This window comes from Brachycentrus maculatus, unplaced genomic scaffold, assembly GCF_059751285.1.
Source record: "Brachycentrus maculatus isolate JH-2025_06_01 unplaced genomic scaffold, ASM5975128v1 h1tg000311l, whole genome shotgun sequence".
Taxonomy (NCBI): Eukaryota; Metazoa; Arthropoda; class Insecta; order Trichoptera; family Brachycentridae; genus Brachycentrus; species Brachycentrus maculatus.
Window position 1 is genome coordinate 1,050,866 of NW_028281061.1, and position 26,615 is coordinate 1,077,480.

Sequence of the window (26,615 nt, forward strand, 5' to 3'; positions counted from 1 at the left end):
TAAGTTCATACTACAGTACTTGTGTTCATTTGTATACTTATCATAATACATATATATGGTAAACATTGCAATTATCACATGAGTTAAGTTAAATTCAAGTCGTTGACTTAACCATCAGAAAAAAATACTTCTGATGGCATTTTATAAAGATTTTTCTAAAATAAAAGCAGCTTAGGAGAGGTTTTTGACTATTCAAAATATGTAAAAATTTTCTTTCTTTTTTATTTTCGATATCGGTTTTGAACTAAAACATGAAATTGTTTGTTATTTTTACAGATCAATATGGGTATATACCCAACTAGCATATAATTCAAAAGGATAATCAAATACTTTATCTATTTACTACACCGCCAGTGAAAAAAATATATTTATTTTGTTTATTTCAGTTTTATTTATACAAACTTAAAATTAGTATTAAATTATTTTTATATATTTTCCCATTATATTCACAGTTATGTAAATTATTTTTTTTTTAAATAATAAAACTAATTAATAAAAACCAATAATAATTAATAATTTTGTTAAAAATTCGCCTTGTGCCAAGACATTCCCGACACTAGTTACCATAGAGTATTATATTTATGTGTATCGATTGAAAGTATACAAAAATGTCACACTGGATGGATGTGGACTGTAAAATACAGCAGATTATTAAAACATTATTTATTTATACAAAGTATTTTAAACATATCACATTTAAAAATTGATCTTACGTTGTCTTTAATGCACTAATTCAGAAACAAAACAGTAATATGATCTATGGAGTGCATAAAGCAGAGTCAATTATGTTTGATTCGCATAAACACGTATATTGACCAAAGACCACTGATTTGAGTGGTGATTTGTTTTGGCTAAGTATTAGGGTGATGGGTTAACTTCGGGTTTCCACATCGGTTGGTGAGGGGGGTTTGATTCGGTCGCACTCCTGGTCAGACCCGGTCTCCTCGGGAGGTTCAAGGAGCGCGGCGCTGCGGTCCACATCGGAATACTCGCAGGCATCCCTTACATACCTGTTGAATATGTCGGGTTTGTCTAGGTACACGTGATGTCCGGCACCGTTGATTATCTAAAAATAACATTATTAATGTAATGTATGAACCAGAATGTATGAAGAATTAAAGTAAGTAGAGTAAATTTAAAGATAAATGTTTTGATTGTCAAAGAGTATTACAGGATAGAAATGTAAATGCTAATCATTAATTGTAAATTGTAGTAATCTGTAATAGATTATAGGATATAAAATGTGAAATATTATTCATTATGCATATGTATTAATTTAATATGATAATCAATAATAAAAAGAGTCAGAATGTATAAATTTTACGAATTGAATTTAAGCATTACTTTTCACATACTAGCTGATACTATTTATGTGTATTCTAATAAAGTTCCCACAAATTTTAATACATATGTATATGTTTTTTAATAAAATTGATTACATTTTGATTTGTATAAAATTATACAAAACATAATATTCCGGAGTTATTAATAATATACAGTGTACAATCATGTTAAACGCGTGTAATAAGTCAATGGCCTGAAATGTCATAAATGAATACATACTGTTTACATAAATCAAATCCAATCACAAAATAATTATAAAGTATCGTATTATTCCGGTACATTCTAATGATTTATTAACCAATATCTGTCACATAAATAGCATAAACAATTAATTATACATATTAATTTATTCAAATACATTTGTACAGGGTGAGGGGGTTCAAGTATAATTTGGTGATTATAAGTTTATGCCATACTAATTTGACAAACCACTTGTGGTATTATGCATAAATTTGCCATACTGTTACTTTATTTTACTGTGTACAGATAGAAAAAATCAGTTTACGTTAAGTTGAAATCTAAACAAAGAAATGGGGAACTGAAATAAACTACGAAGAGCCGAGATATTATTAGCGCACAAGTTAGACTGATTTGTTTTTTTTTTGGATAAGTATATGTATGTATTCAAAAGAACTCCACCGACAAGACACATAAGGTGGCTTGGTGGGTATCTGCAATTTTTTTAAAAAAATATGTTTAAAATTGTGATTTAAATAAATGTATACAATTTATGTTAATAAAAAAAAAATCGATTATTGATTTGTTGTAAAGGAAATACCATAACTGTTTGTAATAAAGATTGTTCATGAAAAGACAAGTTATTTTTCATGGGTTTGTGATTTGAGGGGCCATATTCACCCTCCACTTCTGTTTTTGGACCAAAATGGTGGACCTAACTGCCTATGATGTAAAGAGGTGTGTGATATTCTGAAAATCAGCTATCCATGCAGCTTGCAATAACATCATATCGACGTGCCCTAGGTAAAGTGCTCTAACTACATTTTTGAGATATTTGGTGTATGTTATCAACTGACCGTTATCTACAAATATAAACAAACAAAAAAATAAAATAAAATGAATTACACCTAGTTTTCAGGCGTATAAGACGCTATCTACATTGAATTTTCGAAATTAACTGAACTCCTAAAAAGCTAACTACTTAATTTTGACAAGGCATAAAGTTTTAAAACGATTAAATACATTATTTTATATGTTCTTGAATGTATAATACTAGTTTAGAATTTCGGATAAAACCGTTAATTAATTAAAAAAATATATGTTGAAAAAATCTTCTAAGCTCTCTTCTGTAAAGTAACAGATTTGCAGATAGAGTACTTTACGTAGAGGCCATCGATATGATTAGAACACGATGATTACAAATTCATAAAATGTGAATATTTTTTAACATTTAAAAAAAGAAGAAATGTATTTAAAAATAAGAAAGTTACAGTGTATACAATAGATTACACATGATTCGTCTCACACTGTATAACAGAGTAAAAAATTGCAAGATTAAACTAAACACAATTTCATAAAGAATAAATTATATTTCATATAATTTCCACCATTAAAGAGTGCATATCGTAGTCGTACAGGAGAAAGTGACCAACTAAAAAAACGCAAAATGTTCAGGAGGGCCATTTAAGTCACTTTTGCTTGGCAAGAAAATAAACATCAATGCAGTTAGTCATTTTTAACTCAATTCAATATACTATACTTCCAAGTTTAAAATCCTTTGGGATTTTTTTCAGGGCAATATGTATTAAGTAAGTAAGATATCAAATAGATGTTTTTGTAAAAAATGCACTTGGTCACTTTCTCCTGTATGACTGCGATATGTCAAATGGGACATTTTTGATAATTTACTTTTAAAATATGTGTATATTATGTGAAAATAAGGTCAGTAATGCAAGACATTTTATGATGTAAAATAATCAGCATTTAGTATTTTTTTAAAGAAGCATAAATAATATGTCAGTCAGAAGTCATACATCTAAAATATATTTAAAAATTATAATAATAAAAAATTTATTGTTATACACAGTTAGAATTATTTTTAAACGAAAAATAATATTTTTTTTTATTTGTATACATTTATTTAAATCACAATTTATACATATTTAGAACTTTTTTTTTGTAGAGACCCACCAAGCCACTTTGTGTGTCTTGTCGGTGGAGTTCTTTTTTAATACATTTTTTATTGTTTTTAACGATTTTAACCTAATATACACACAAAAAAGAGAAAAAAATTAAGAATATAAACATTTTACAATTTTCATAAAATTTACTCTTGATCATTTACCCATTCCTTTATTTTGCTTTTGTTCCATATTTTATTTTGACCTCTAACATCCGTCGGCAACAAATTAAAAATGTTGGGAACGATATATTGCAGTGTTGGACTCCCATATTTATTGTTAATTCTTGGGATTATCAAACCTTCGTTGTGTGTAAATCGTGTATCATGGTTGTGTACTAAAGGATTTTGATATTTTTGTCTAGTTTGAACAGTACATTGAACAGTAATCGGTTGAAACATACCTGTACATTAACATATGAGCTATTTGGACGCTGCTTTTTAATTATTTCACCGGTGACATTGTCGACCCAGGAGCGGGAACCAAATATTAATGTGATGGGGATTTCTGATTTGATGCTGTCTATTCTCTTGATGATGGGGTTTTTGGCCCAACCAAAACCGTGCATCAGGGCGTGGAAAGCACTCTCTCCGCTGGAAAGAATTTATACCAATTTTAAATAAACATTATACAGTATGACTCTACCCTTACTAAAAACAATACTCTCATGTCAAAAGACATTACCTATTAGTGGGAAAGGGAACGGAAGATAATCAGTGGGTCTAATGATAAATTGAGAAGACAAAACAAGAATAGCAGCAATGGCTGGAGAACTCGTTGCATATCCATACTTGTAAAACCTACTTGTTATATGAAAGAGTCCTTTAACCAGAGCAGTGTTCGCGAACAGCGCATGTATTGTAGTGCACTTACCTGAGCATTACTCGCGTGTTTTGACTTGTTTGTCAAAAAATTTCAATCAACAATCAAGATAACACTGCGTCGCTACGTTGCCGTGCCCTATGCACCGTTAGATGAAAATAAGTTTTGTATTCTCTATAATTGTGACGCACTCGCTCGCAATCGAAGTCATATCCTTGGATATCGAAGTCATATCCTTGGATGGATGCTCCTAACACCAAGACAGGTCATGAGTTACATATCTCACATAGATCTTGAGAGTGAGCTATGATATAGAGGCAGGTCACAATAGACCTAATATAGTCACAGTGACTGAAGGGATGCAAGATCCCTTGACATCTTTTATAAAAAAAAACTCGTTTTGTATTTGAATTAATTGGATCTTGGGCAGTACCTGGGATTCTGCGAGTTGCACTGATGTATGTACTGCGGGATTAGCTGGGCCGCCTCAGGCACGGCGGGCTGGAACTTGCGCACAAGGTCGGGGCGCGCACGCTCCACCAGCCACTGGCCCATGGGGCCGGCGGCGCGCAGGGCCCACAGCGGGTTGAGGGGCTGCACAGCAGCCACCACGGCGCGCACCCACAGCGGCAGCTGGTAGCGCTCCGACACGTTGGCGGGCCGCTCCGGGAACCCCCACGGGTCCGCCAAGATGAGGTGCTTTACCCTGTAATACATGCGGATTATAATACCAATGGGAAAATACCTTTTGTCCACCTCTGTGGTGTAATGTTCAGCGTGTTTAGCTACTGTGGGGGTGAAAATAAATATGAGTAATTTTACACTCTAATATGTATTTATTTCATATTACCCTGGAAGCGCAGGATTGATCACCTTACTTTCATGTAAGTAATGATCAAGAAAACACTGTGCCAATACGATGTTGTATTCTATGTATATATTTAACATAATCTGCCAAAACTCATTAAGTTAGGAATAAAATGGAGTAGAAAAATCAACTCTTGCAAAACTCGCTATGCTGATCGACAGTTCACTTTCAAAAATCTTTCAAAAATCTCGAATCGGTAGGAGATTTAATCTTCTACCGATTGCCGCCATTGACTAAAAAACTTATTTTTCAACATAACGTGGTTTGCAAGTGGACTACTCAGATAATTATTTTTTGACATCTCATCAAAGATGAAGAAGAATATTGAAGCTTACTCAGATAATTAGTTAACATATTCTTAATATTATTAATATTTAAAGCATTTACTTTGTGGTTAGTCATTTTAACTTTTTTTTTTACAAAAATGTTAATAAAATCAGTATATACCGGTTTCTACCAGTTCCGAGACGTACCTGTCTCTTCGTCAGGACAATCACTAACACAGCGTGCAAACAATACTACCCTTCACCATCTTAGCACCATTTACACACTCAAAACTACACAAAATGTCTAACACATGCGATTTAGTTAACTGACCTTTCAGGGTGCTGCATAGAGTAAGAGGCTGCCAGGAAGCCTCCCATACTGTGTCCAAGTAGTATAAACTTGTCAATATTCATTTCCTTTCTCCATTCCTCGACAGAGTTCACCAACTGCATCTCTACCAGTTTGGCATCATTGCTAAATGCGGGACGGGAGCTTCGGCCGAATCCTACAGAGTAAACATAAGCCAAGTTAACAAACAAAGGACTGATATAGGATGCACATTCAAAAATAACCTTTCTACCCTGAAATAATCTGAATTCTATAAATGAAATATAGTGACTAGATCATGGGTGGCCAACATTTTCAGTAGCCGGGCCAGATTTTACAAATGAGATTAAAACATATTTATTAGGTACTTTTCAAACTTATTTGCATGTTTAGCCTCGTAATGCTGTTTGATGTTATACTTTTTCAAGATAGAAACAGAATCATTGGATATCAGGCATGTTGGTTTTGTTTTAAATTCCACGAAAAAATAGTTTATAGTTCAGCTGTCTTAAAAACTTCTCAGTTCTTCTGTTACTCTTCGCTTCTATAGTCCAACGTCTTTACTACTTGACGCCATTATGGGTCTTGAAATTGTCAGGATAGTGAAATACTGAAATGCACAATGGAATGTTCTTTTGGTGGTTTTGTGTACACTAAAGAAAAAAATGTGTGATTGGCTCCGCGGGCCGCATGTAAACACTATTTAGCTGCGGGTTGGCCACCCTTGGACTAGATGCATTATTCATTCTTTATCAACAGCTGGAACAATAGCGAGGTAAATGGCCGAATATTCTACATAATGTTTGCACAATTAAAGCGGCATGACTTTCTGACATCAAAACCTTAGTTGAATCTAAAGAATGACACAGATTTTGATTTCCCAATTCAAATATCGATAATTTTTATCCATCATTATTTCTGTTGCAGAATTTAGAAATATGTATGTTCTATACAGTTCATCATTATAAACTAACAATTAACCATCATATTATTTATTGATTCCGCATTAACTTTGTGTAATGACATGTTGTTTTTTTTATTTATAAATTAAACACTTGAATATACCACTTTAATGAGTTTTATTTATATATACATACAACTAGTTTCGAAAACTTACAAATGTTTTCATCTTCTGGTACAGATTAAAACTAACGAACAAAAAATATATTAAGGGGTATATATAGGTTAATAAATATAGGGAAGGGAGGGGGGGGGTTGAGGAACAAGATTTTTTTGTAAAAGGAAACATTGATAATAATGGTGACGTATTTTGAAACAGTATATTTTTCATTAACATTTTATTTGAATTTAAATTTTTGAAAATTTAGAAATACATAAAAAAGTGGTATATTCAAGTGTTTAATTTATAAAAAAATAATAATAATAATTAACCATCACGCCGCTTCCCTTTCAGAATGAGGATAGAATACAACACCAATCTGGCTCAAGAAACAATCAACAAATAACCTACGATAATAATTCTGGCAGTGTGAAAATTTTTCACACTAATTTGATTTAGAAAGAAAATGAAACAAGTTATTATTTTTTTATAAGTTGAAAAAATCACAATTCAGGGCGATAATAAAAGACTTTACCTAGCAGATCGATGGCATACACAGGGCGGTGCGATGCTAACGAGTCTAGATTCAAGACCCACATGGCTACTCCTGCTCCCAGTCCGTGTAGCATGAGCATCGGTGTCTTGGGCGACTCCTCATTCAGAGATATAGTCCATATCTTGTCCGCCTGTCCAACGACGGGACCGATGTCCACATACCAGCCGCGGTATGTTGTCTTCAGACCTTTAATTCAAAATTATTTACTGTGTTATTCACAAAATGTTTGAATATTGATTAGTATGTCTTAACACACTAAGGACGGGAAGGGTATTTTTACCTTCTGCAAATTCTCATTTCAAATTTTTTTTTAAAAATGTTTTATATGAATATTATGTATGTATAACAGGGCTACTTGAACTTTGATGTGTTACTCTTGAGCCCAGTACAAAAAAAAATATTAGATCATGGTATCGATCGAAGTATCGTGTCACCTGTCAGGGAAATAATGAATCATGTCGATACATTCACTATTGCAGACCAAATACAGATTTAATTTTTTTTTGTACTGGGCTCAAGTAACACGTCAAAGTTCAAGTAGCCCCGTTCTACGGTACCAATCTCTTTGTTGAGGTATAAACTATAATATATGTAAGCAATTATCAAATCCTGTCGCCAGCGGTGCGCAAGCGTAAAAAACACCTATCCAAAATGTATTAAGGAGTCTAGTGCAGTTTTTAACATGTTTTAAATAACAGGTTTTTTTAACGAGCTTTCATTTGATCTCTAAACTCAAAGAGGAGTTAAAATAAATGATTTTTTTCACTTAAATGTTTACTGGTACTCAAAGCGCAAAGCTTTAGGTAACCTTGGGTTCATGTAATCAACAATTAAGTTAACAATATGACAGTTCAATGCAGCGCCCTATGCACAATTCGATGCGGAAAAAACATTATTACGTAAATACTCACACAGGTAAACAAAATTATAAAAATATATATTGTATTTTTAATACATATTAAGTAAAATGCAAAATAATTATTGTTATTATGATATATAATAATTATGACCTTGGTAAATATGAAGTGCTTTTCCACTGACTGAAAAATATGTCAATAGATCATTTTGTATTGATATAATCCACCATGATATTGAGGATAACATTTAATGAGGAAAATTCTGAGCTAAATAAAATTTTATTTAAAAATAATATTTACTTATTACATAAGATGTCAACATGAAATAGTGACAAAACATAGTTTGAGGCATTTTTTTCCTGTATTCATCTAGAATATACACATTGGGCTCAAATTTTAATATAATGGAATTGTTATCAGATGTTTTTTTATGTTTTGTTTTTAATTCAATTTTAAAAATAAGTATCACAATATTATTGGTGTGGGATAACATCTTGATAATGTGAAATCAAGGTTATGAAGTGAGAAGTAATTATATACTTGTCCAATGCTTCAGATTGAGATAATATACTTTAAAAAAAAAAATTATAAAACAAATGGGAAAGGTATTTCTACATGTTCTGTTCATTGATGCTTAAGGACTGGAAAGGTATTTCAACCCGTTGGGTCGATTGATGCTTAAGGACGGGAAGTGCATTTTAACCTTCTGCGTCCGGCCTCATTTCAAAGCCAGAAAATAAGGAATTATATATTTAATGTTTTTATATGAATATTATGTACCAATCTATGTGTTAAGGTCTTAACTACATGTACATAATTAGCAAATCCCTGCGCAGGCATTAAAAAACATCCGTCCAAAAGAACTTAAAAAATGAAAACAAATGTGGGGTAATGAGTGTCAGCTGCTGATAGACAGTATTAGAAAACAATATCATACAAAGCACATGAGCAATCCGCTATCTTTATCAGATCATTACACGCAATATGCAATGTATGGATGATTAATTTATGTTGAAATTTAACAAAAGACGTCAGGAGAGGTTTGGGTACAAATATGAGAGTAAAGTTCACAAAGATTAGATAACATTAAACCCAAGGTCACATATGAGGATTTCCTGATAACTTTAGTTGAAATTATTTAAAGAAAATGGGATATGTTTAATCGTTAAACAAACAAACAAAAAAGCTAATCAAATTTTTACATGTAAACGTGATTCAATTTACATTAAGCTTGTAACAAATCATGAATCTACATATTGTTGATATGAATAAACTTATCAAAACTAAAAGTATAGAAATTAAAATAATATATCAAATATGTTTTAATTATTTGGAAAATGTGGCATACAAATAAGAAGGATTATCCAGTATTTACTTCCAAAGAATCTCGCTAGGTATCGAAATTGAGGAAACAGTGACCAGATAGGAATTTGCTATCTTTCATTATATTTATAATTATAAACTAGGTGTAAATATGTACATGTTTTTCTAAAAAAAGAAAAAAAATGTTTTCTAAATGTATTGAATAAGATAACTTCAACATGAAATAGTAACAAAATAATTTTTTCCTGTAATCTTCTAGAATATACTCATTGGTCTTAAAATGTAAATGTTTATCTAAATTACTATTTATTAGCAAAAATTTTAATATTTTAATTTTCAGTGAAATATTTGTGTTTACTATAAGAACCAAAAATAAATTAAAATAAATCATATTTCTAAGCTATGTAAACACTAAGGTGTATCTAAAAATCTCTAAATTTAAGATATACTTGAGTATTTCTTTCATTGTAACCTTGCATGTTTGAATCACAAAAATGTTACATTGTTTACATAAAAAAAAGTTTCTTTGGTTTTTTTTAATGCATTAACAAAGTGTCACATGTAATGGAAATTACATCAAGAATTCCATTTTTAAAAATGTAATAAGAGTATTTATGTTAAAAATAAAACAGAGCTAATTTCCAAAATTGATTATTTAAAGATTTTTCATTAATCGAGTCGGCAGTCACTTTTTAATTTTTGTTTGCTTGGGTTCTTTCTGCAATAGACTCTAGACATATTGCTTCAACACAGATTGACATTGTTTGTTTTTAGTAAATTGAGTTCAGAAAGTGTGTCAATGTGAGACCTACTTTTATATAGCTTCACTTACATGACAGTATTTTTTTTTCAGCTGCTCTCAACATCACAGTAGACGATCGCGACCAGCTTAACCAATCGGGAAACCATCCACTATAATAAAATAAATATATGATTCATTATCTTGCATCATAATAACATAATATTACAGTAATCTAACTATTTAAATGACATTCTAAACATCAATTGATTAATATGATTTACAAGCAAAAATAAACATAAAATTGACACTACTCATTAAAACAACATGCTAATGACGTAATGCCAAAATTCAAAAATATATTATTTTACATGTTTATTCACTAATAAGACGTTTTCAGTTATATTAAGACCACTGCTATTAATAATATGTGACTACAAAACACTAACGGCGTACATAATTATCAAACAACCTCACCAAAATTAATTTCAAAGCGGCAAAGCTTGATTTTAAAGACGATTTGAGCGTGTATTAATAAAAAATATTATTTAACCTGTTGTCAGGGTTAACAATTTCACATTCTTTAGCCATTAGATAAATATTTCACCTCACAGTTTAATTTTATAACTTTTAATAACAATTTTTATACGTTTGCTGTACACTTGAGGCGCGCAGCGCTTCGCGGAAAAACAAAATATTGAAACTCGTTATCATTTTTAGCTATCGAAAACATATCCTCAAGTTGTCATTTTCTGTACTTGTGTTGCAAGTGCATGAAACACAATATTGGTAATCAATTTTTTTTATAACTGGTCACCCTTATTGTAGTACCTACTTAATAACAAAATAAAAATTTGGATATTTAGAACCACCGAGTTCTAAAATAATAATATAAAATAACATTGAACAAAACTCATCGTTACCTTAATTTACTTATACCGACCACTTATTACGACTTTATTTTGTCAAAATATGTATTGTTTCCATGACAACAAATTGAAAACAATTTAGTTCACTAAATATATTTTTGTAATATTGTTGATTTCTAAAGTACTTGTGATATAAAATCACTATTACATATAAAAATGATTCAACCCGTTTTTATGTTAGAGTTAAATCATAAAATTTTACCAGGAGTTGTAACTATTGGAAAGTATGATGGCACTCATGCATGTCTTACAGCAGCAACTACCGCAGATAAGGTTTTAAAAAATATTTTATTTAGCACTTTTATTTTTAAATAGCCTAATGCAATAAATTATACTATTATTAACCAAAACTACAGCACTTTGAAACTACCTCATTTTGCACTTACAACCAAAAAACTGTTTCAATGCTGAATGAGAGATTTAGGTATTAAGTCTAGATCACCTGCTTAAACGAGAGTAAGTTACACCGAAGTGTAACTTGTGTGAAGTTCCATCCATCTTATACGGACATCTTTCGTATGATTATAAGACAACTTCATTGTTTTTTGCTTTACACCTGGTTTAGTCTGCTGTTAGCGTTAATTTTAGGGAAAAATAATTCAGTATTAATAAACCTTCATAATTGGCTTAATTTTATTATAATGGGTAAGTAAGTATTACTCACAATGCTTAATAAGATTAGACAACTAATGGTTTTATTTTATAACTATTTTCCCTTTTTTTAGGTCATAATACATAGTCCTCATAAAAGTAACAGCATTGGCTCTGGAAGAATGCAGTGGTCCGAAGCCCATAAAGAAGTAGCTATATTAAATATGACTCAATCCGTCACCGCTTTAGAAGCTGGGCAATTGCATAATCAAATAGAAAGAGATATTCTTCTTATTGGATCACCTACTCAACTACTAGGTACATCGTAATAGTCCATATTGGCCTAAACCAAGTTATCAGAATCTTCCTATCTCCACCACCAAATATAAGCATTCAATTAAAACCTTGTCCAAGGAGTTCTATTTTCAAATGAACTACCCAAAATTAATGAAAAAGCGTGTTCTATTGTTAAACAAAGTACCCTAATTTAATGTACGGTAAATCAGGAATGCAGAAATGTTGTTTTTTTGTACTTCAAGCACACTCCCTTTTCTTTCTAGCAAAACATACATTTTTTCTCCAGCTTTGAAAAAAATTTATACTTTTGTTCCTGCACTTAATATACGCACTTACTGTGCTCAATGGCCTTATCACAGTAATCTACGATGGTTATATTTTTTAAACAATTGGTTTGCATAACAATTATCAATTATAACTACAGTGGAACCTCTCATAACGAGCAAAAAAAGTGAAAAAGTTGCTCCCTTAAGGAGCGACATTTCTCAAAACGAGTTACAAAGAAAGGGCAAGTCCCTTTTTCACGAGGTTTACATGTGAGCCGGGACTTCCACGCCAGTGTATTAGTCTATGTTTCACTTAACGAGTAAGGTTCTGGAACAAATTATACTCTTTATAAGAGGTTCCACTGTGTTTCATATTATAACTTCAACCTTCTTCTTATGTCCAGATTGGAACAAAAGCCTCCCTCTTGGACTTTCTCAGTTCATATTATATCAATTAGAAATTCTAATGCTCATTTCATGATTTGCCTAGCGTATGATGTACAAGAAAATGCAGATATGTTTTTCAAAGACACCCCAAATGGAGTCACTAAAATAGTTATTGGTAAATATGGAAAATTTGTGCAGCCATTGGCTATCGTTGGGGGTAATGGTTCTGTACATGGATTGGATCATCAAGGAAATGAAATATTTTGGAATGTTGTCGGAGACGATGTAAGGTCCATGATTCTTATGGATTATGATAAAGATGGAACAAATGAAGTAAGTAAAAGTTTTTTTTACTTAATTCTGCTACAAAATTATGTCAAGTTCTGCCTTAAATCTAGATTTAAGCTATCAATTATAAGATTAATTTAATTTAGATTTATATCAATGGAAAGCCAACTGCACCAAGCCATATTTGTTCATTCCAGTAGAATAAAAAGATATTTTTTGATGATATTTGATAAGTGTTTTTGGTATGTTATTAATCACTATTAATTTACTTCAGTTGCTTGTTGGATGTTCGGATTACACAATAAAGATATTCAAAGAGGATCAAGTTTTTCTTGAGTTATCAGAAACTGAAATTATAATTGGACTGGCTGTGTTACAAGAGCAGCACTTTTCATATGGTTTGTCTAATGGTACTGTTGGAATTTACGAGGAAGGCATTCGGCTGTGGAGAGTTAAGGTACTTTCATCTAATAATAATAATCAAACAATAAGGAATGATGGTTTATAATTGGGCTACACAAAATGAAATATCCAAAAAATGAATGTGTCTACAATCCTTTGTCCTACCTCAAATACAAATTACTAGTATATTTATTTAATATTTTTAGTCCAAGAATACACCAATACAAATTCATTGTTACGACTTGCTGGGAATGGGAACTGGTCAGTTAATAACTGGGTGGTCAAATGGGAAAATAGACACACGAGATGTGAAAACGGGAGATGTTCTGTTCAAAGACAACATGGAGCATTCTGTAGCTGGAATTGTTGAAGGAGATTACAGAGGGTTCGGAAAAACTGATTTAATATGTGTATCAGTCGAGGGTGAAGGTAATACAATAACATTATCTAAAATGCGTGTGTATTTTTATTCCAACTTATTATAAGTTTATTTAATTTTATTTTCTCATTCTCAAGTTAAAGGGTACACAACAGCTTTGGAACAGACTAGTAATATAAATTTAAAAATGGAACAAGAAACAATGAGTGAATTATTTACACGAAAACATGCACTTTTATTAGAACTCAAGCATTATGAGAGCAATACCAAATTTAACGAGCAATACGAGAAAAGTAGGGAAGTCGGGGATTCAATTCCAGAAGCTATGGGAATTATTCCAGCAAATACGAGACTACAGATTGGTCTTTCTACTAATCAAGGAGATGATGGTAAAAAGGTAAATTTTATTAAAAATACCAATTTATTTTACAAACCTGTTTACGAAGTTTAAATCAATTATGGTATTTACACCACTCAGCAAAATGACAAGTCTTTTATTTATAATTTTAAACATTTATATTCTTGAGAAATTTTTTGATGTTTTTTTACGGTTTTGACAAATACCTTGTCTTCTTCAGGAATGTATTCATTCTCCAGGAATAAGTCATTGATTTTTTTTTTATTACCATAACATATCGCCCACTCCTTTCAAGAACGTCATAAATCAAAAAAGTTGATTTTTCAGGGGAACGTTTTTAAAGTTTAAAAATATAATACAATGTATTAAAAATAAATATCAAGCCACTAATTTAACTTTTTATTGTGCAACACATCTTTTTAGGTAAAACCTGAAGGTTTTTTCTCCATTTGAAAAATATTAAGTTTATTAAAAAAAAAAATTAAACAATACTTTTTCTTCAAAATGCAAAAAAAAACACTTTCTGCTATGCAGCGGGTAAATATTAAGTTAAAAATATGCCTCTTTTGCTGGGATATTGTTTATTTTCTGGGCATTCCGAAAACATGCACAGCTGAAAATTTACGATTTTTGATTTATGACGTTCTTGAAAGGAGTGAGCGATATATGTAAGTTACACACAGTATATTATCGATTAAATCTTTTCATTTAAGGCGCATGTTCATGTTGCTGTATCTACAAACAATTTCACAATTATCAAAGCCGTGATGATATTTGCAGAAGGAATATTTGATGGTGAAACACTTATTGAGCATCCGAGCCAGAATCAGTTAAGCAACTCCTTGGACATAGCATTATATCCTCCAAAAGATATGCCAATTGATATTCATATAAAGGTTTGTTCGACTCTTTCAATAAATCAAGTAGCAAAATAAATGACAATATACGAAAATCTACTGTAGTTACCTGGAAATTAGGGGAACCTACTCAAATTGTTTTTATGTAGGGTACCTTTTAACTTAAAAAAAAAAAAATAATACTATGGCAACTCGGCCAAAATATGGGCCAATACTGTTAATTTGTACAATTATAAATTAAGGATGTTAATACTGTTGATTTGTATTTATAATTTGTGAAAATTCTTAATGAGGTAATTATTTCCGATTAAAGGCATTTGTAGGATATCCAGACAGCACCCAATTTCATGTGTTTGAGCTAACAAGACAACTTCCTCGATTTTCTATGTACTCGATGCCAGAAACAGACGAAACTAACAATACATCACCAGAGGAGCGGCAAATAATAAATTTGCCAACAAGCAATGTTACTTTCAACATAACTGAGCGCATGCAGCGTATATGCATTTGGATAAATCAAAACTTCCTTCTTCCTGATGATGTAGATGTTAATCCTGGTGATTCCCAAGAGTTGCACATTTTACTGAATTGCCTCAGAGATGGGACTAACTTACTGATGGATTTTGAAGCCAATGGAGAAGTGAAGTTCAACACAAATAATATGGCCTTGGCTGGAGACCTTACACAAAGTTTAGGAAGTTTTCTGAACCTCGAGCACCTTGAGGTAATATATTATATTTTCCTTTTACACATAATTGGGAGAAAATTAAACGGGTCTGCGCAAGACAGCATATATCACCGAAACAATCTGGAGCTTACGGATAATTTAAACATTGTTTTGTTTGTCAATGTGTTTTGTCCGCCTTATGTTTTGTCCGCCTCCGTGGTGTAATGGTCAGCGTGTTTAGCTACCGTGCTGGAGGTCCCGGGTTCGATTCCCAGGGGGGGGTGAAAATAAATATTAGTGATTTAACACTGTAATATTTATTTAATATTACCCTGGACTGGTTCCTGAAGCGCAAGAGTGATCACCTTGCCTTCATGTAAGTAATGATCAAGATAACACTGCGTCAATTTGATGCATTGCCCTATGCACCATTAGGTGGGGATAAGGGTTATAATAAAAAATAATAGTTTGTCAATGACTGATTGATATGTCACATTTATCACAAGGACCATTGCTAACTGTAAATCAGAGCAGATCTAAGCCAAGCTATAGTTTATATAATAAAACAACTACATATATAGCTTTTCCACTTCTGTTTTATTTCACCAGTGTGATGATGTCGGTTACGACGAAACACAGTCACTGGTTGAATAAAATATTAGTGAGAAAGCTATGTACATAGTTGTTTTATCATATGAAATGCAGTTCCACCAAAAAATGTCACTAAAAAAATCAATCTCACAAGCTTAAGTTGTTTAATGTCACACAGTTTGGTTAACAGTTGACTGGTAGTCCCTATGCTGAGAACAGAATTAGGCCAAAATGTATCCAAGACATGTCACCTGTCATGTTATGGATGTTTTTTTTTTAAAAAAAGGTTAGATAGTATGCTGAGAGAATTTTTTAAGTTTGGCAACATTATATTTGTTGAAGTTCTGCTGATCCATAGCTAGAGGGAGACATGATTGAGCCGTTATTTACTATTTATAAACCGGAACATTTTTAGTCTAAAGGTAATTTCCCGGAGGATGAGGCACGTCTCCGTACGCTAGTGGAGAGTCTGGATGGGATACAAGAAGCTAAAATGAGACTGGACACTGATGTTGCTGAACAAATGCAAATGATCAAAAGTCTGGTAATCATGGCGGAAGCTAAGAGGTCTCATGATCTGTAAGTTTTTATTATCTAGTTTCGAATTACATGCATAAAATAAAAATACATAGATGTCATCTATTTAATGCTACAAATTACTACTTAAAGATATATAATTAGTATACGAACTACTACTACTACATACTAATTACATCTTTACCGGTAAAGTAATAAACTTAACACAACAATGACAAAAATTGTATGAAGTTATCATGTACATTATTTGATCTATAAACAGATTACTTAAATGCTTTAGAAAATAATTAACATGAAAAATATGAAAAAAAATCACTATAATTAGCACATTTGTGCTCTAAGGCATGGGTCGGCAACCTTTTGTTGTAAAAGGGCCAAATATTTTTCATGGGGATCAGTGCGGGCCGCACTTGCAGTAGGTATACATACAATATTTATGTACAAATATTTTAGTTTTAAAAATAAAACGCTAAGTGTATATTTTAACGACATTTATTGTATTTAATAAAATCAATGAGATTCCCTTCGCTCCCTTTCTCGCTTCCTTTCACTCGATTGTGTATAATATCGTCCGTCATGTGCGTTGCGGTGAGAATCTCGCGGGCCGCACCAAGATGCCCGCGGGCCGCATGCGGCCCGCGGGCCGCAGGTTGCCGACCCATGCTCTAAGGCATTAAAAAAGTATGAAAATAATAAAAATAAATAAACATATTTACTACTTACGTGGAACATATGGTAGATACACAAACTGTCAGGGTTTTTATTGGCTGCTAGCTCCTTTGCATCCTCTCAAATCAAGCTCGTATACCTTATTTCGAGTGAGAACTGCTGACAGATCAGTAGTAGATGTCCTGGACAGCAGAAGTTGCGATAACAGTTTCTAATAGTAAAATATTTCAGAACCGATATGATGAAGTGTTACTCTGAGCTGATGGATATAAACGGAGACTTGATCAGAGGAAATAATATTAGGTTGAACAACCACAAGGAAAATACTGCAGTTTTAAAGGAAATCAATGCGATAATACAGAGGTCTTCTAGATTACGAAGTAAGAACCAATGTAATCATTTTGATATCTTACGCCTGTGTCATATAGTGCATTTTTATTGTTAGTACTTTGATTTTGCGACAAACAATCAAAAATTTAAGTCCAATTTTACTGATGCAACAAGCAAGCACTTAGTGTGTTTTCATTATTGAAATTTATCATAAATATTTAACAATTATCTAATTTAATCATCAACACTTTAATTTAAATTTCAGTGGGAAAGTATTCATCGGCGATGATAAATCACTGCAAAACAGCCATTAAAAATAAAAATGTTGATGCTCTCATTAAAATAATAAGCATTGGGGAAGCATGAGCAAGGAATACAATAAGGAACACTATCAAAATAATTTATTTAATACAAAAATACATTTAAGAATAAACATTTATAAAGTTGTTATTTATTTAAAATAATGATAATAAATTAACTTATATTGTACGCACTGTCAATATCATGTCGAAATATAAAATTTAAAAAGGATTTTTTTAATCAATATTTTATATAAAAAAATTAATTATTCAGAAAACACACAAACTTTGCGTTGCGTAATGCACGTCGTCTGAGCTGACATTGAGGAGTACTTTTTGGTTGATATCATTACGAGAGTGTTCGCTGATTATGAGTCGACATGAGCCAAGTCGACTGCACACTCCGAAGGCTTCTGTAATGGAGGGAGTCTTGAGACCTCCGAACGCACAGATGGTTTCGAGTTGTTTGTGAACCATTTGGAAGGTAGTTTCTTCAATACCAGTGCGCTGGACCTAAAAAACCGATATTTAATTTAAATAATAAGAAAAAATTAAAAATTTGTCTATCTAAAATATCTAATTGGATTTAAATTATCTGATGATTCCTTTTTATTTGTTTTAATGCTGGTTTTATGCTACATTATTGGTATAGTTCAATTTTTCAATATTGCTATACAACCAACTTATTGCTAAAACCTTTCCAACAAAGAAACCAGTTTTGGTACTTGAAGAGAGAAAAGTAGTATGTAACAGCAACAAGTCTGAATTCAATTAGCTTAAGTCAGTCACACGATTCAGATCAACTAAAAAAAAATCAAAATTGTAAACCCCATTAAGACGTTGATAGCATTATCAGCTCAGATAATAGCAGGTAAAAAGAATGGAATAGCAACACTGGCTAGAGTATTCGGAGTTGCATACCCGTACTCGTACAAGCTTGTGAAAGCAAGCTTTCATAAAGCTGTGAGTACCTTGGGGAGAAAAACAGCATCAGTAACATATTAAAATATTATTTAACATTTATGTATAAGATTTATTAAGAAAAACATGATCTAAGTGGGCATTAATCATGCGAAGGTCACTAAACGCTGAATCTAAAATAATGAATTCATAGAATCAAACCTCAGCAGATATAGCCTGCAAGAATAGCTGCTCCATCTTGGAGGATGCCTTGATGGCCTGCACTTTGGGACTAGCGATCATTTCAGCGAGGGCCATGTTGACGTGAGACAGTCCAACCTGCTCCCCTTTAGAGCGCTCCGCCAACTCCACAGCGCGGCGACATATATCCAGCGCCCGGCGTGCATCTCCTGATACAGCTGCTACTTTCCTGTAAAGTCCCAAGTATCATAATTATTTTCTTTTCCATTCTCTTAGCTGTACATTAGTAAAGGTACAGATATTCAGGTTAAACAATGGCAATTTAAACCATAATAATTTTAAAACTTCATACCTTGCCACTAATTGCACAGCATCAGAATTGAAGGCTCCCGTATCTGCTAATCTAGCAGACACTATACTCTGAAGTTGGATGTAGGTGTAAGGTTGAAACGTAAGTCTGAAAATGCAAAATTAGTGTGATTTAAATATACAAAATGTTTTTAAGATTAATACACTTCGGATGGGAAAGGTATTTCTATCTGTTTGGTCGGTTGATGTTTAAGGACGAGAAGGGTATTTTTGCCTTCTGCGCCGGCCTCATTTCAAAGGCAGAAAAGAAGGAATTATCCAACGTTTTTATATGAATATTATATCCCGATCTCTTTGTTAATGTCTTAACTACAAGCTCGTAATTATCAAATCCCATTGCAAGCGGGTCGCAGGTGTAACACCCGTCTAAAATATGTTAATAGATAAACCTGAATTGCAGAAATAAAAGAGATATAGTGTGTCTGAACAAAATAAGTGGATGTCAATAGTTTTTAAGGTTGTGCAATAATCTAGACACGCACCTAGTAAGACCGAGCCTGCTGGCTACACGTCCCATGAGCAGTCTCTCCGGCAGGTCCATGGTGTTAGCAATGGCTACCACAACAAGGTGGGCCGCGGAGTGAGCAGGCCACTCCAGCAGGTTGTAAAGAACATCCTGACGTCTGTTACACAGAACATCCAACTAGAAAATAAACATTGGTTCAATATAAAAGACAATTCTTACAAACTAACGGTGACATTTGCTTTTTATTTTATTTTAATAAAGTATGTTGATAGATTAATCACTGTTTTCGTAAATACACATTTTAAGTGATATCAATCAACAAAATTCATTATTCAAGTTCCAAACTCAAATCTTACACAATATCTTTAAACTTAAATCTAAAATCTAATAATACGCTTTTGTATTTCATGTTTTGTAAGCATACTGCGAAAACTGGTACATATATTTTTTTAAGAAACTGAGATGACTAAGTATTTTATAAATTCTGAATCATACTTTTATACCCATAAAAAGCATTTAAACCTTAATCTATTGTATAATTACAGAGCAGTATTATGCATACTTATTACACATTTGAATTCACATATTCCAAAATTACAGTTTTCACAGTATGCTGACAATTTTAGAACATTTTCACCAGTTAAATAATATTGTTTTAACAGTGGATATATTCATAAACGAATATTACCTCATCAATAAGCATAACTATGGTGCATCGCCTAGGTGCAGGTTTAGTGAAGCGCGCTTCCAATAAATTACACGCTTGTTCCCATGCCACGGTTTTTCCTAAAAATAAATCATAACATAATGTCTGGTCTTACATATTTACAAAACACTATCATTGTATATAAATAAAAGGTTTAGCTAACAGTATCATTGTTAATATTCTTACCCGTTAATTGTCTGTAAATATGCACGTAGGCTTGGCGTGGTTCGGTCAATCTCATTCCATTTATTTCAATGTACTCGAATTTGGGTAGTTCTTGCAGCTTGACTTGCTTATTTAAACACCTCACAACTTCCGTCACTGTAGCGGTTTTACCCGTTCCGGGCACTCCAGAAATATACATACACCTAAAAAAAACCAAATGAAATTGGAACATAATGCAAATCGTTATTAAAAAAATATATTTTCTTAAACATGTCTTGTGATCTTCTACTAACCCTCCACTATTATCACTTATTTTTCCTTCTATGAATGTAAATATATTGTTAAATTCTTCTTCTCTGCATGGTAAACTCAGCGGAACGGCGGAAACATGTAAACTCTCTCTGGCTCGCTGTAATCCACCATCTATAATGCAAAAAAATGTGTCATTAAAAAAATAAAACTATATTCAGCAAGATAACAATTGGTAGCACTGGAACATCTAACATCCTCGTCCTAATAAGTAGTCTTGTCAATAGCATATATTTATTAGTACCAATAAGGATTAAACTTCGCAGTTAGACAAGTTTAATTTATACAAGCTCACACTCCTACATAGTTTTCTATGTAGGAGTGTGAGACTAGTATTAAGACTAAGATTAGTAGAATTAACACAATAAAGATGGGCGGTTTGATCACATAAGGAAATGAACGATGAAATAATTGTAAGAGATTTGAGATGTTGAATATTGCTCGATTTAAAACTCGATAAAAGCAGGGACACTGAATATTCGAAAGTGAACAAGGCAAAAGTCAGTTTGGGAGTACAAACGAACATGATAGAAGTGAAGTTTGCATGTGACGGTAAATATTATACAGTATTGTATCCTCTGTGGTAGATAATTAGTTAATTAGTAAAAGATAAAGTAAATTACTGTACCTTTAAGTACAACAGGATTGTGTCTTGCGTGGATAGAAGGAGTCAATTCACTAGCTTTAACCTTCTTACTAACAGGAGTTTTGATAGCTTTAGGTGTTCCCTTTACCCTTTTTGGGGTTTTAACTACAAATTCCTCTCCACTATCAGATTCAATAACCCGAGTAGCTTTACTTCTTTTAGGAGTACTGAAAACTTCCTTGAGCTTGTTGATCCTTTGAGTCGGGGTAGAAGGCATAACCTTTTTAGGTGTGTCATATTCTAGATCATCAGTGTACTTGGTATTTTGTTTAGCTACTCTAGAGGTCCGGCGTTTTGAAGGGGTATCATCAATTTCTACCGCTTTTGATAAACGGGAGGGTTTTCTGTTATCAAAACATAGGACTCTCTTAGCGCTAGATTTAGTATTATCACAAGAATCCGACTCCGACTCATCCTCACTTTCGAGAATATAGGAGATATCGGCATCAGAGATATTCTTATTGTTGGAAATCTTAGTAGGCGATGCATCAAGGTTATTAACCGTTGACTTTCTCTTGGTAATTTTTTCTTCGGTTCGAGCCGGAGAGTCGTAATTGTTAGTGATGTCTCTCATCAAAACTAGCTTTGACGGGTCTGAGTTTTTGACCATCCACGGCCTGGGATCGTTGAGACTAGATGCGGCAAATTTCTTAATAAGACTATTCGGGGTCTTTCCTGAGGCTAGATTTTCTCTACCCTTAGATTTGGGAGTTTTAAGAACGGCCGGCTGTGATTTGGAAAACTCTCTCCTTTCTTCTTCGAGTATCGGCTCCAAGAAAGATTTTTTCTTTGAAACGGTGATTAACCGATAGCGGCATATGAACTTAGATTTACTAGTTTGGTTTTTTACTATTTCCGAAACGGCCGCGGTTGTCGGCAGTTTGACTATTTCGCAGCACTTAAAAAAGGTTTCGATTGAAACATCTTTGTCGAATGGACGGTGGTCTTCCACAACCTGCAAATTAAGTAAATAAAATAAGTTTAACCGTTTTCGACAGCAGGTTTTTACCAAAATGTAGGTCTTTTTTCGGTAAAAATTAGTCAAATTTGTTTGTTTGTGAATATTATTGACAAATCGGAATATTAAAAACGTGCACACTGCAAAACAACCTCCCAGCTCGACTGCCAAAATACACAGGCGTCAATATACATTTTGTCAATTGGATAATCTCAGATACAACATGGTTATTTATTCAACATATCTGTCTCTTAAATTATACTAAAAACAAGATTTAACATAATTGTTTTTTTGTTTAATGGAATATTTTTCAAAAAAGTATAACAGCATACAATTCGTTATATTGCAAACGAGCTATCTCAAGAATAGCTAATTTTTCAGAGAACGAATTTATTTTTGTTATTTTTAATATATTAATTTCATTTGTTAAGGTTATTTTGTATCTATAAACTAAAACAATGAAACAACAAGATACAATGATTAAAGAAAACACTTGTTTTTATACCACTCAAGTGGTATAAAAACAAGTGTTTTCTTTAATCATTGTAACATGTCTTACCACAAAGTTAATTCCGAAACAATTAATAAAACAAGATACATTATAGATGAGACAGAGGCGAATATGTTTATGGGAACATTTTCTATGAAAAGGAAAAAAATAAATATAAGGTAGCTTGTTTACAATATCGCGGATGATTTTCGAGTTTTGATTGAATTTATATGAAAAAACCATAAGTTACCTCGAAGTCTTCATTCAAGATGATGTCAGTATCCTTCAAACAGTTGATGGGTACATCGGGCGCTTTGCAGAACCACTGAACATGGGCCCGGAACCGGTCCTGCAAGTCCATGTCATGGCTCTCATAGAGCTTGATGATCTGGGCGACATCGCAACCCTCCGGAGTATCGGGTTCTGCTGCATCCGCATTAGAAATTAATATAAAGTCTCCAACACTGGCCGTTATGTTCTTAAACTTGAACTTCCTGCAAATCAAAAAAAAATTATTGGTACATTAACACATTTCAGACGGGTATTTTTTTACGCCTGCGGACCGCTGGCATCGGGATTTCATAATTATGTACATATAGTTTTTTTTATATATATTTGTAAGTTGCCTTTTAAATTTTTTTTTGACTATTATGTACAAGGATTTATAGCATAATTATTTTATATCTATTGATCAAGATCCGTCACATAGCTCATTTGTTTGTCTTATTCGTCTTGTCACATTTTCCAAATAATACACCACCAAATCATATAGATCCTCATGTCCCATTGCCTCATCAATTTTAGTCAACTGAATACCCTCTTTTGCACATTCTGTTTCCAATTTAATTCTCCCCCTTTCAAAAATTAGACATACCCACACCAAATGAGCCAAAATGTATATGTATATAGTTAAGACCTAAACAAAGAGATTGGTGTATAATGTTCATATAAAAACATTGGATAATTCCTTCTTTCCTGCCTTTGAAATAAGGCCGGCGCAGAAGGTAAGAATATCCTTTCCATCCTTAAGAATGGGTAGAAATACTTTTCCCGTCCGAATTGTGTTATTATAATTTGTACCAAATTTGTAATGTACACCTCCATGTTCGGTATGACTATCTACCATGCTGATGGCATTTTTCTGGGCTTTTCTGTTGTCAGCATTGCACAGCAAAAGCAAATACTAAGTACTCTAGTGAACTCTCGCATACTGTGTTACGAGTTTGATCAATATATCTAGAAGTTTCGAGAATTTGAGTAGTCTGGTTGTCAATTATGGGTAGAATTGATGAATGTTACACGTGTGTAAAAGTGATCACTTAAACCAGCGTATGACAGTCATAAGCCCTATAAAATCCATAGACTTATATCCCATATTCTTCTCCATCTATGTTGAGATGCCAAAAATAATGTAAATACTAAGTATTCGGGAGAGGAAGGCAAAATATTTAAACTCTCCAAATTTAAGTTTTTGCATTCCATGAATTAAAAAAGTTGAAAAACATATTTTATGTGCTTATTTGATGTTTTTATTATGTGAATAAAAACGTCTGAAAAAAACTGCATTTTTACAGTCATATTAAATTTTACATTAATGTACAAATTTGCTTTGGATGCATTTAATAGGGTACATTGAAATTGGTGCATCATGGATGTAGATAATGAAAAGAAAAACACATATTTTAGTTTCAAAATGCTACAGAAAAAATTAAAGTGCCCTTGAGGTGATTTATTACAAATTTGTAATGAGACTTGAAGTAAAAGGGATAATTGAGAAAAAACGTAAAAATAAAATAAATGCACTTAGTAACTTTCATTTGTTAATTACTAAAGGTGATTACAAAGGTATGTGAGCTATTTGGTTAGATTTTTTATTACGTTATTATACAGCTTTGTGTTATTTTACTGATCGAAAAGACACTAATCATTATATTATTATTGGTATTTATAGTAAAAGGTAAAATTCCAAAAAAATATTACGACAAAAACAAAATTATTTAAAAACTTTTTAAAAAGAATGTTACTTAAACTTGAATTTTCTAACTTCGCGCGTACTAAATGGTAAACTTAGTTATTTATTTTTACAAATCGCTATTTTTATTAGTGGCTATATTGATTTTTTTTTAAATACTCCGGGCATGGATTGTAATAATCGAAGACTAACTAATTGAAACTAATAATATACATCTAAACGAAAGGCGAAACCCGGATGAAAAGTTTTTAGTGTCCGTTATGAGCTTAGTGATAGCCTGCAAATCAGCTGTCTACATGTAAATATTCTCAAAAATAAACAAAAATCAAAATAAATGTGTACAGCTTACGTGTAGAAATCGGCTATCTTATAACGAAAATCTGGATCATTTGTTTCCTGCCACACAGATTTCTCACTAAGCCATTCGACTGGCTTTGCTTCGGACTTTTTGGGCATGATTAACGTAAATGGTCGATATTTTAAGCAATATATAATGTTTAAAACTTTTATACTAAAGCCGACAACTCGTCATCAACTCGCACTTTCCGATCCCGCGCTAAATTTGACATTATTGCCGAGTGTTGCTGTTTAAAAAATCAATTCTTTCTCAAATAAAATACAAAACTTTTAAACATCGGTAGGTACCTCAATTCTCGTATATTTCATAACTGAATATAAAAGGGGAAATAATAAAAAATAACTCCAGAGCTTTAAAAAAAACTAGTAGCCGAAGTTGCGGTTGAAGCTAAAAAAGTTATCCAAACTATCACTTTTTATTTGTAATAATTTTCGTAGTTTTTAAAAATAAAATGAACAATTTATTCAAGTGAGATGTTTGCACTGCGGTGGAGAATTTATTGACAATCACCAATCAAGAAAACTAAATAATATCCTTAAAACACGTGATATTTTTAAATAAAAAGCGGTCTGCCTACTGAAAAATTTCATGTTCCTTCTCCAAGCCCTAAGCCAGACAAATATGCACATAAAAGTTAGGGGTTAAAATGTAAATAAAAGATTTTAAACTTTATTATTACCCTGAAAAAAAAATACATTATGTAATCACATAAAAACTATCATCAGCATACAAAAAATGTCAACCCTTCAAATTTATTTTCACTTTCTTTCAGTTTATTTTCTGTTACATATTTTTGACTCAAGTCAACCTGTATATAAATTTCCACATAAAAATGACAAGATATATTTGATGTCTCAACAGAGACTAAGCATATTTTTATGCAATGGGAATGGGGAATTCACAAGGCTTACTCATTTTATTGGCTTT

At 32.3% G+C, this 26,615-nt stretch overlaps 3 protein-coding genes across 5 annotated transcripts; 1 reads left to right on the plus strand and 2 right to left on the minus strand.

Annotated features, from left to right (window-relative positions):
- Window positions 1–422: 422 nt before the first annotated feature.
- LOC148304601 ((Lyso)-N-acylphosphatidylethanolamine lipase-like) lies at window positions 423–11,061 on the minus strand. 2 transcript variants are annotated; one of them, XM_088268092.1, is made up of 7 exons: window positions 10,855–11,061; window positions 10,395–10,474; window positions 7,362–7,568; window positions 5,770–5,944; window positions 4,738–5,010; window positions 3,886–4,075; window positions 423–1,066 (listed from the first exon to the last, which is right to left on the minus strand). In XM_088268092.1, the coding sequence occupies exons 1-7, from the start codon at window positions 10,890–10,892 to the stop codon at window positions 872–874; spliced, it is 1,158 nt and encodes a 385-aa protein (XP_088124218.1). In that variant the 5' UTR covers window positions 10,893–11,061; the 3' UTR covers window positions 423–871. The 2 variants fall into 2 exon arrangements, with proteins under 2 accessions (XP_088124218.1, XP_088124219.1); XM_088268093.1 differs by lacking the exon at window positions 10,855–11,061 and adding an exon at window positions 10,779–10,797 and having other exon boundaries at window positions 727–1,066.
- A 94-nt stretch (window positions 11,062–11,155) lies between these two features.
- On the plus strand, window positions 11,156–18,357 carry LOC148304602 (BBSome complex member BBS2-like). 2 transcript variants are annotated; one of them, XM_088268036.1, is made up of 11 exons: window positions 11,156–11,503; window positions 11,956–12,139; window positions 12,875–13,104; window positions 13,334–13,516; window positions 13,668–13,890; window positions 13,978–14,237; window positions 14,912–15,094; window positions 15,369–15,779; window positions 16,729–16,892; window positions 17,751–17,911; window positions 18,115–18,357. In XM_088268036.1, the coding sequence occupies exons 1-11, from the start codon at window positions 11,387–11,389 to the stop codon at window positions 18,213–18,215; spliced, it is 2,217 nt and encodes a 738-aa protein (XP_088124162.1). In that variant the 5' UTR covers window positions 11,156–11,386; the 3' UTR covers window positions 18,216–18,357. The 2 variants fall into 2 exon arrangements, with proteins under 2 accessions (XP_088124162.1, XP_088124163.1); XM_088268037.1 differs by having other exon boundaries at window positions 17,751–17,899; window positions 18,115–18,355.
- LOC148304603 (origin recognition complex subunit 1-like) lies at window positions 18,236–25,891 on the minus strand. The gene is made up of 10 exons (XM_088268035.1): window positions 25,680–25,891; window positions 23,609–23,852; window positions 21,893–22,865; window positions 21,249–21,378; window positions 20,977–21,158; window positions 20,773–20,870; window positions 20,101–20,261; window positions 19,602–19,706; window positions 19,271–19,478; window positions 18,236–18,661 (listed from the first exon to the last, which is right to left on the minus strand). The coding sequence occupies exons 1-10, from the start codon at window positions 25,784–25,786 to the stop codon at window positions 18,419–18,421; spliced, it is 2,451 nt and encodes an 816-aa protein (XP_088124161.1). The 5' UTR covers window positions 25,787–25,891; the 3' UTR covers window positions 18,236–18,418.
- Between the last annotated feature and the right edge of the window lie 724 nt (window positions 25,892–26,615).

Bases quoted from the DNA above. Each gene is read 5' to 3' on its own strand.
- LOC148304603 (XM_088268035.1), bottom strand. From the start codon at position 25,786: ATGCCCAAAAAGTCCGAAGCAAAGCCAGTCGAATGGCTTAGTGAGAAA. The intron at 21,159-21,248 runs GTTAGTAGAAGA...GGTTTTTTTTAG, and splicing joins ATAAGTGATAATAGTGGAGG to GTGTATGTATATTTCTGGAG. The intron at 19,707-20,100 runs GTGCGTGTCTAG...TTGCATTTTCAG, and splicing joins AGCAGGCTCGGTCTTACTAG to ACTTACGTTTCAACCTTACA.
- LOC148304602 (XM_088268036.1), top strand. From the start codon at position 11,387: ATGATTCAACCCGTTTTTATGTTAGAGTTAAATCATAAAATTTTACCA. The intron at 12,140-12,874 runs GTACATCGTAAT...TGATTTGCCTAG, and splicing joins ATCACCTACTCAACTACTAG to CGTATGATGTACAAGAAAAT. The intron at 17,912-18,114 runs GTAATCATTTTG...TTTAAATTTCAG, and splicing joins ATTACGAAGTAAGAACCAAT to TGGGAAAGTATTCATCGGCG.
- LOC148304601 (XM_088268092.1), bottom strand. From the start codon at position 10,892: ATGGCTAAAGAATGTGAAATTGTTAACCCTGACAACAG. The intron at 10,475-10,854 runs GTTAAATAATAT...ATTTTATTATAG, and splicing joins ATTGTTAACCCTGACAACAG to TGGATGGTTTCCCGATTGGT. The intron at 4,076-4,737 runs GTACTGCCCAAG...AATTCTTTCCAG, and splicing joins TGCAACTCGCAGAATCCCAG to CGGAGAGAGTGCTTTCCACG.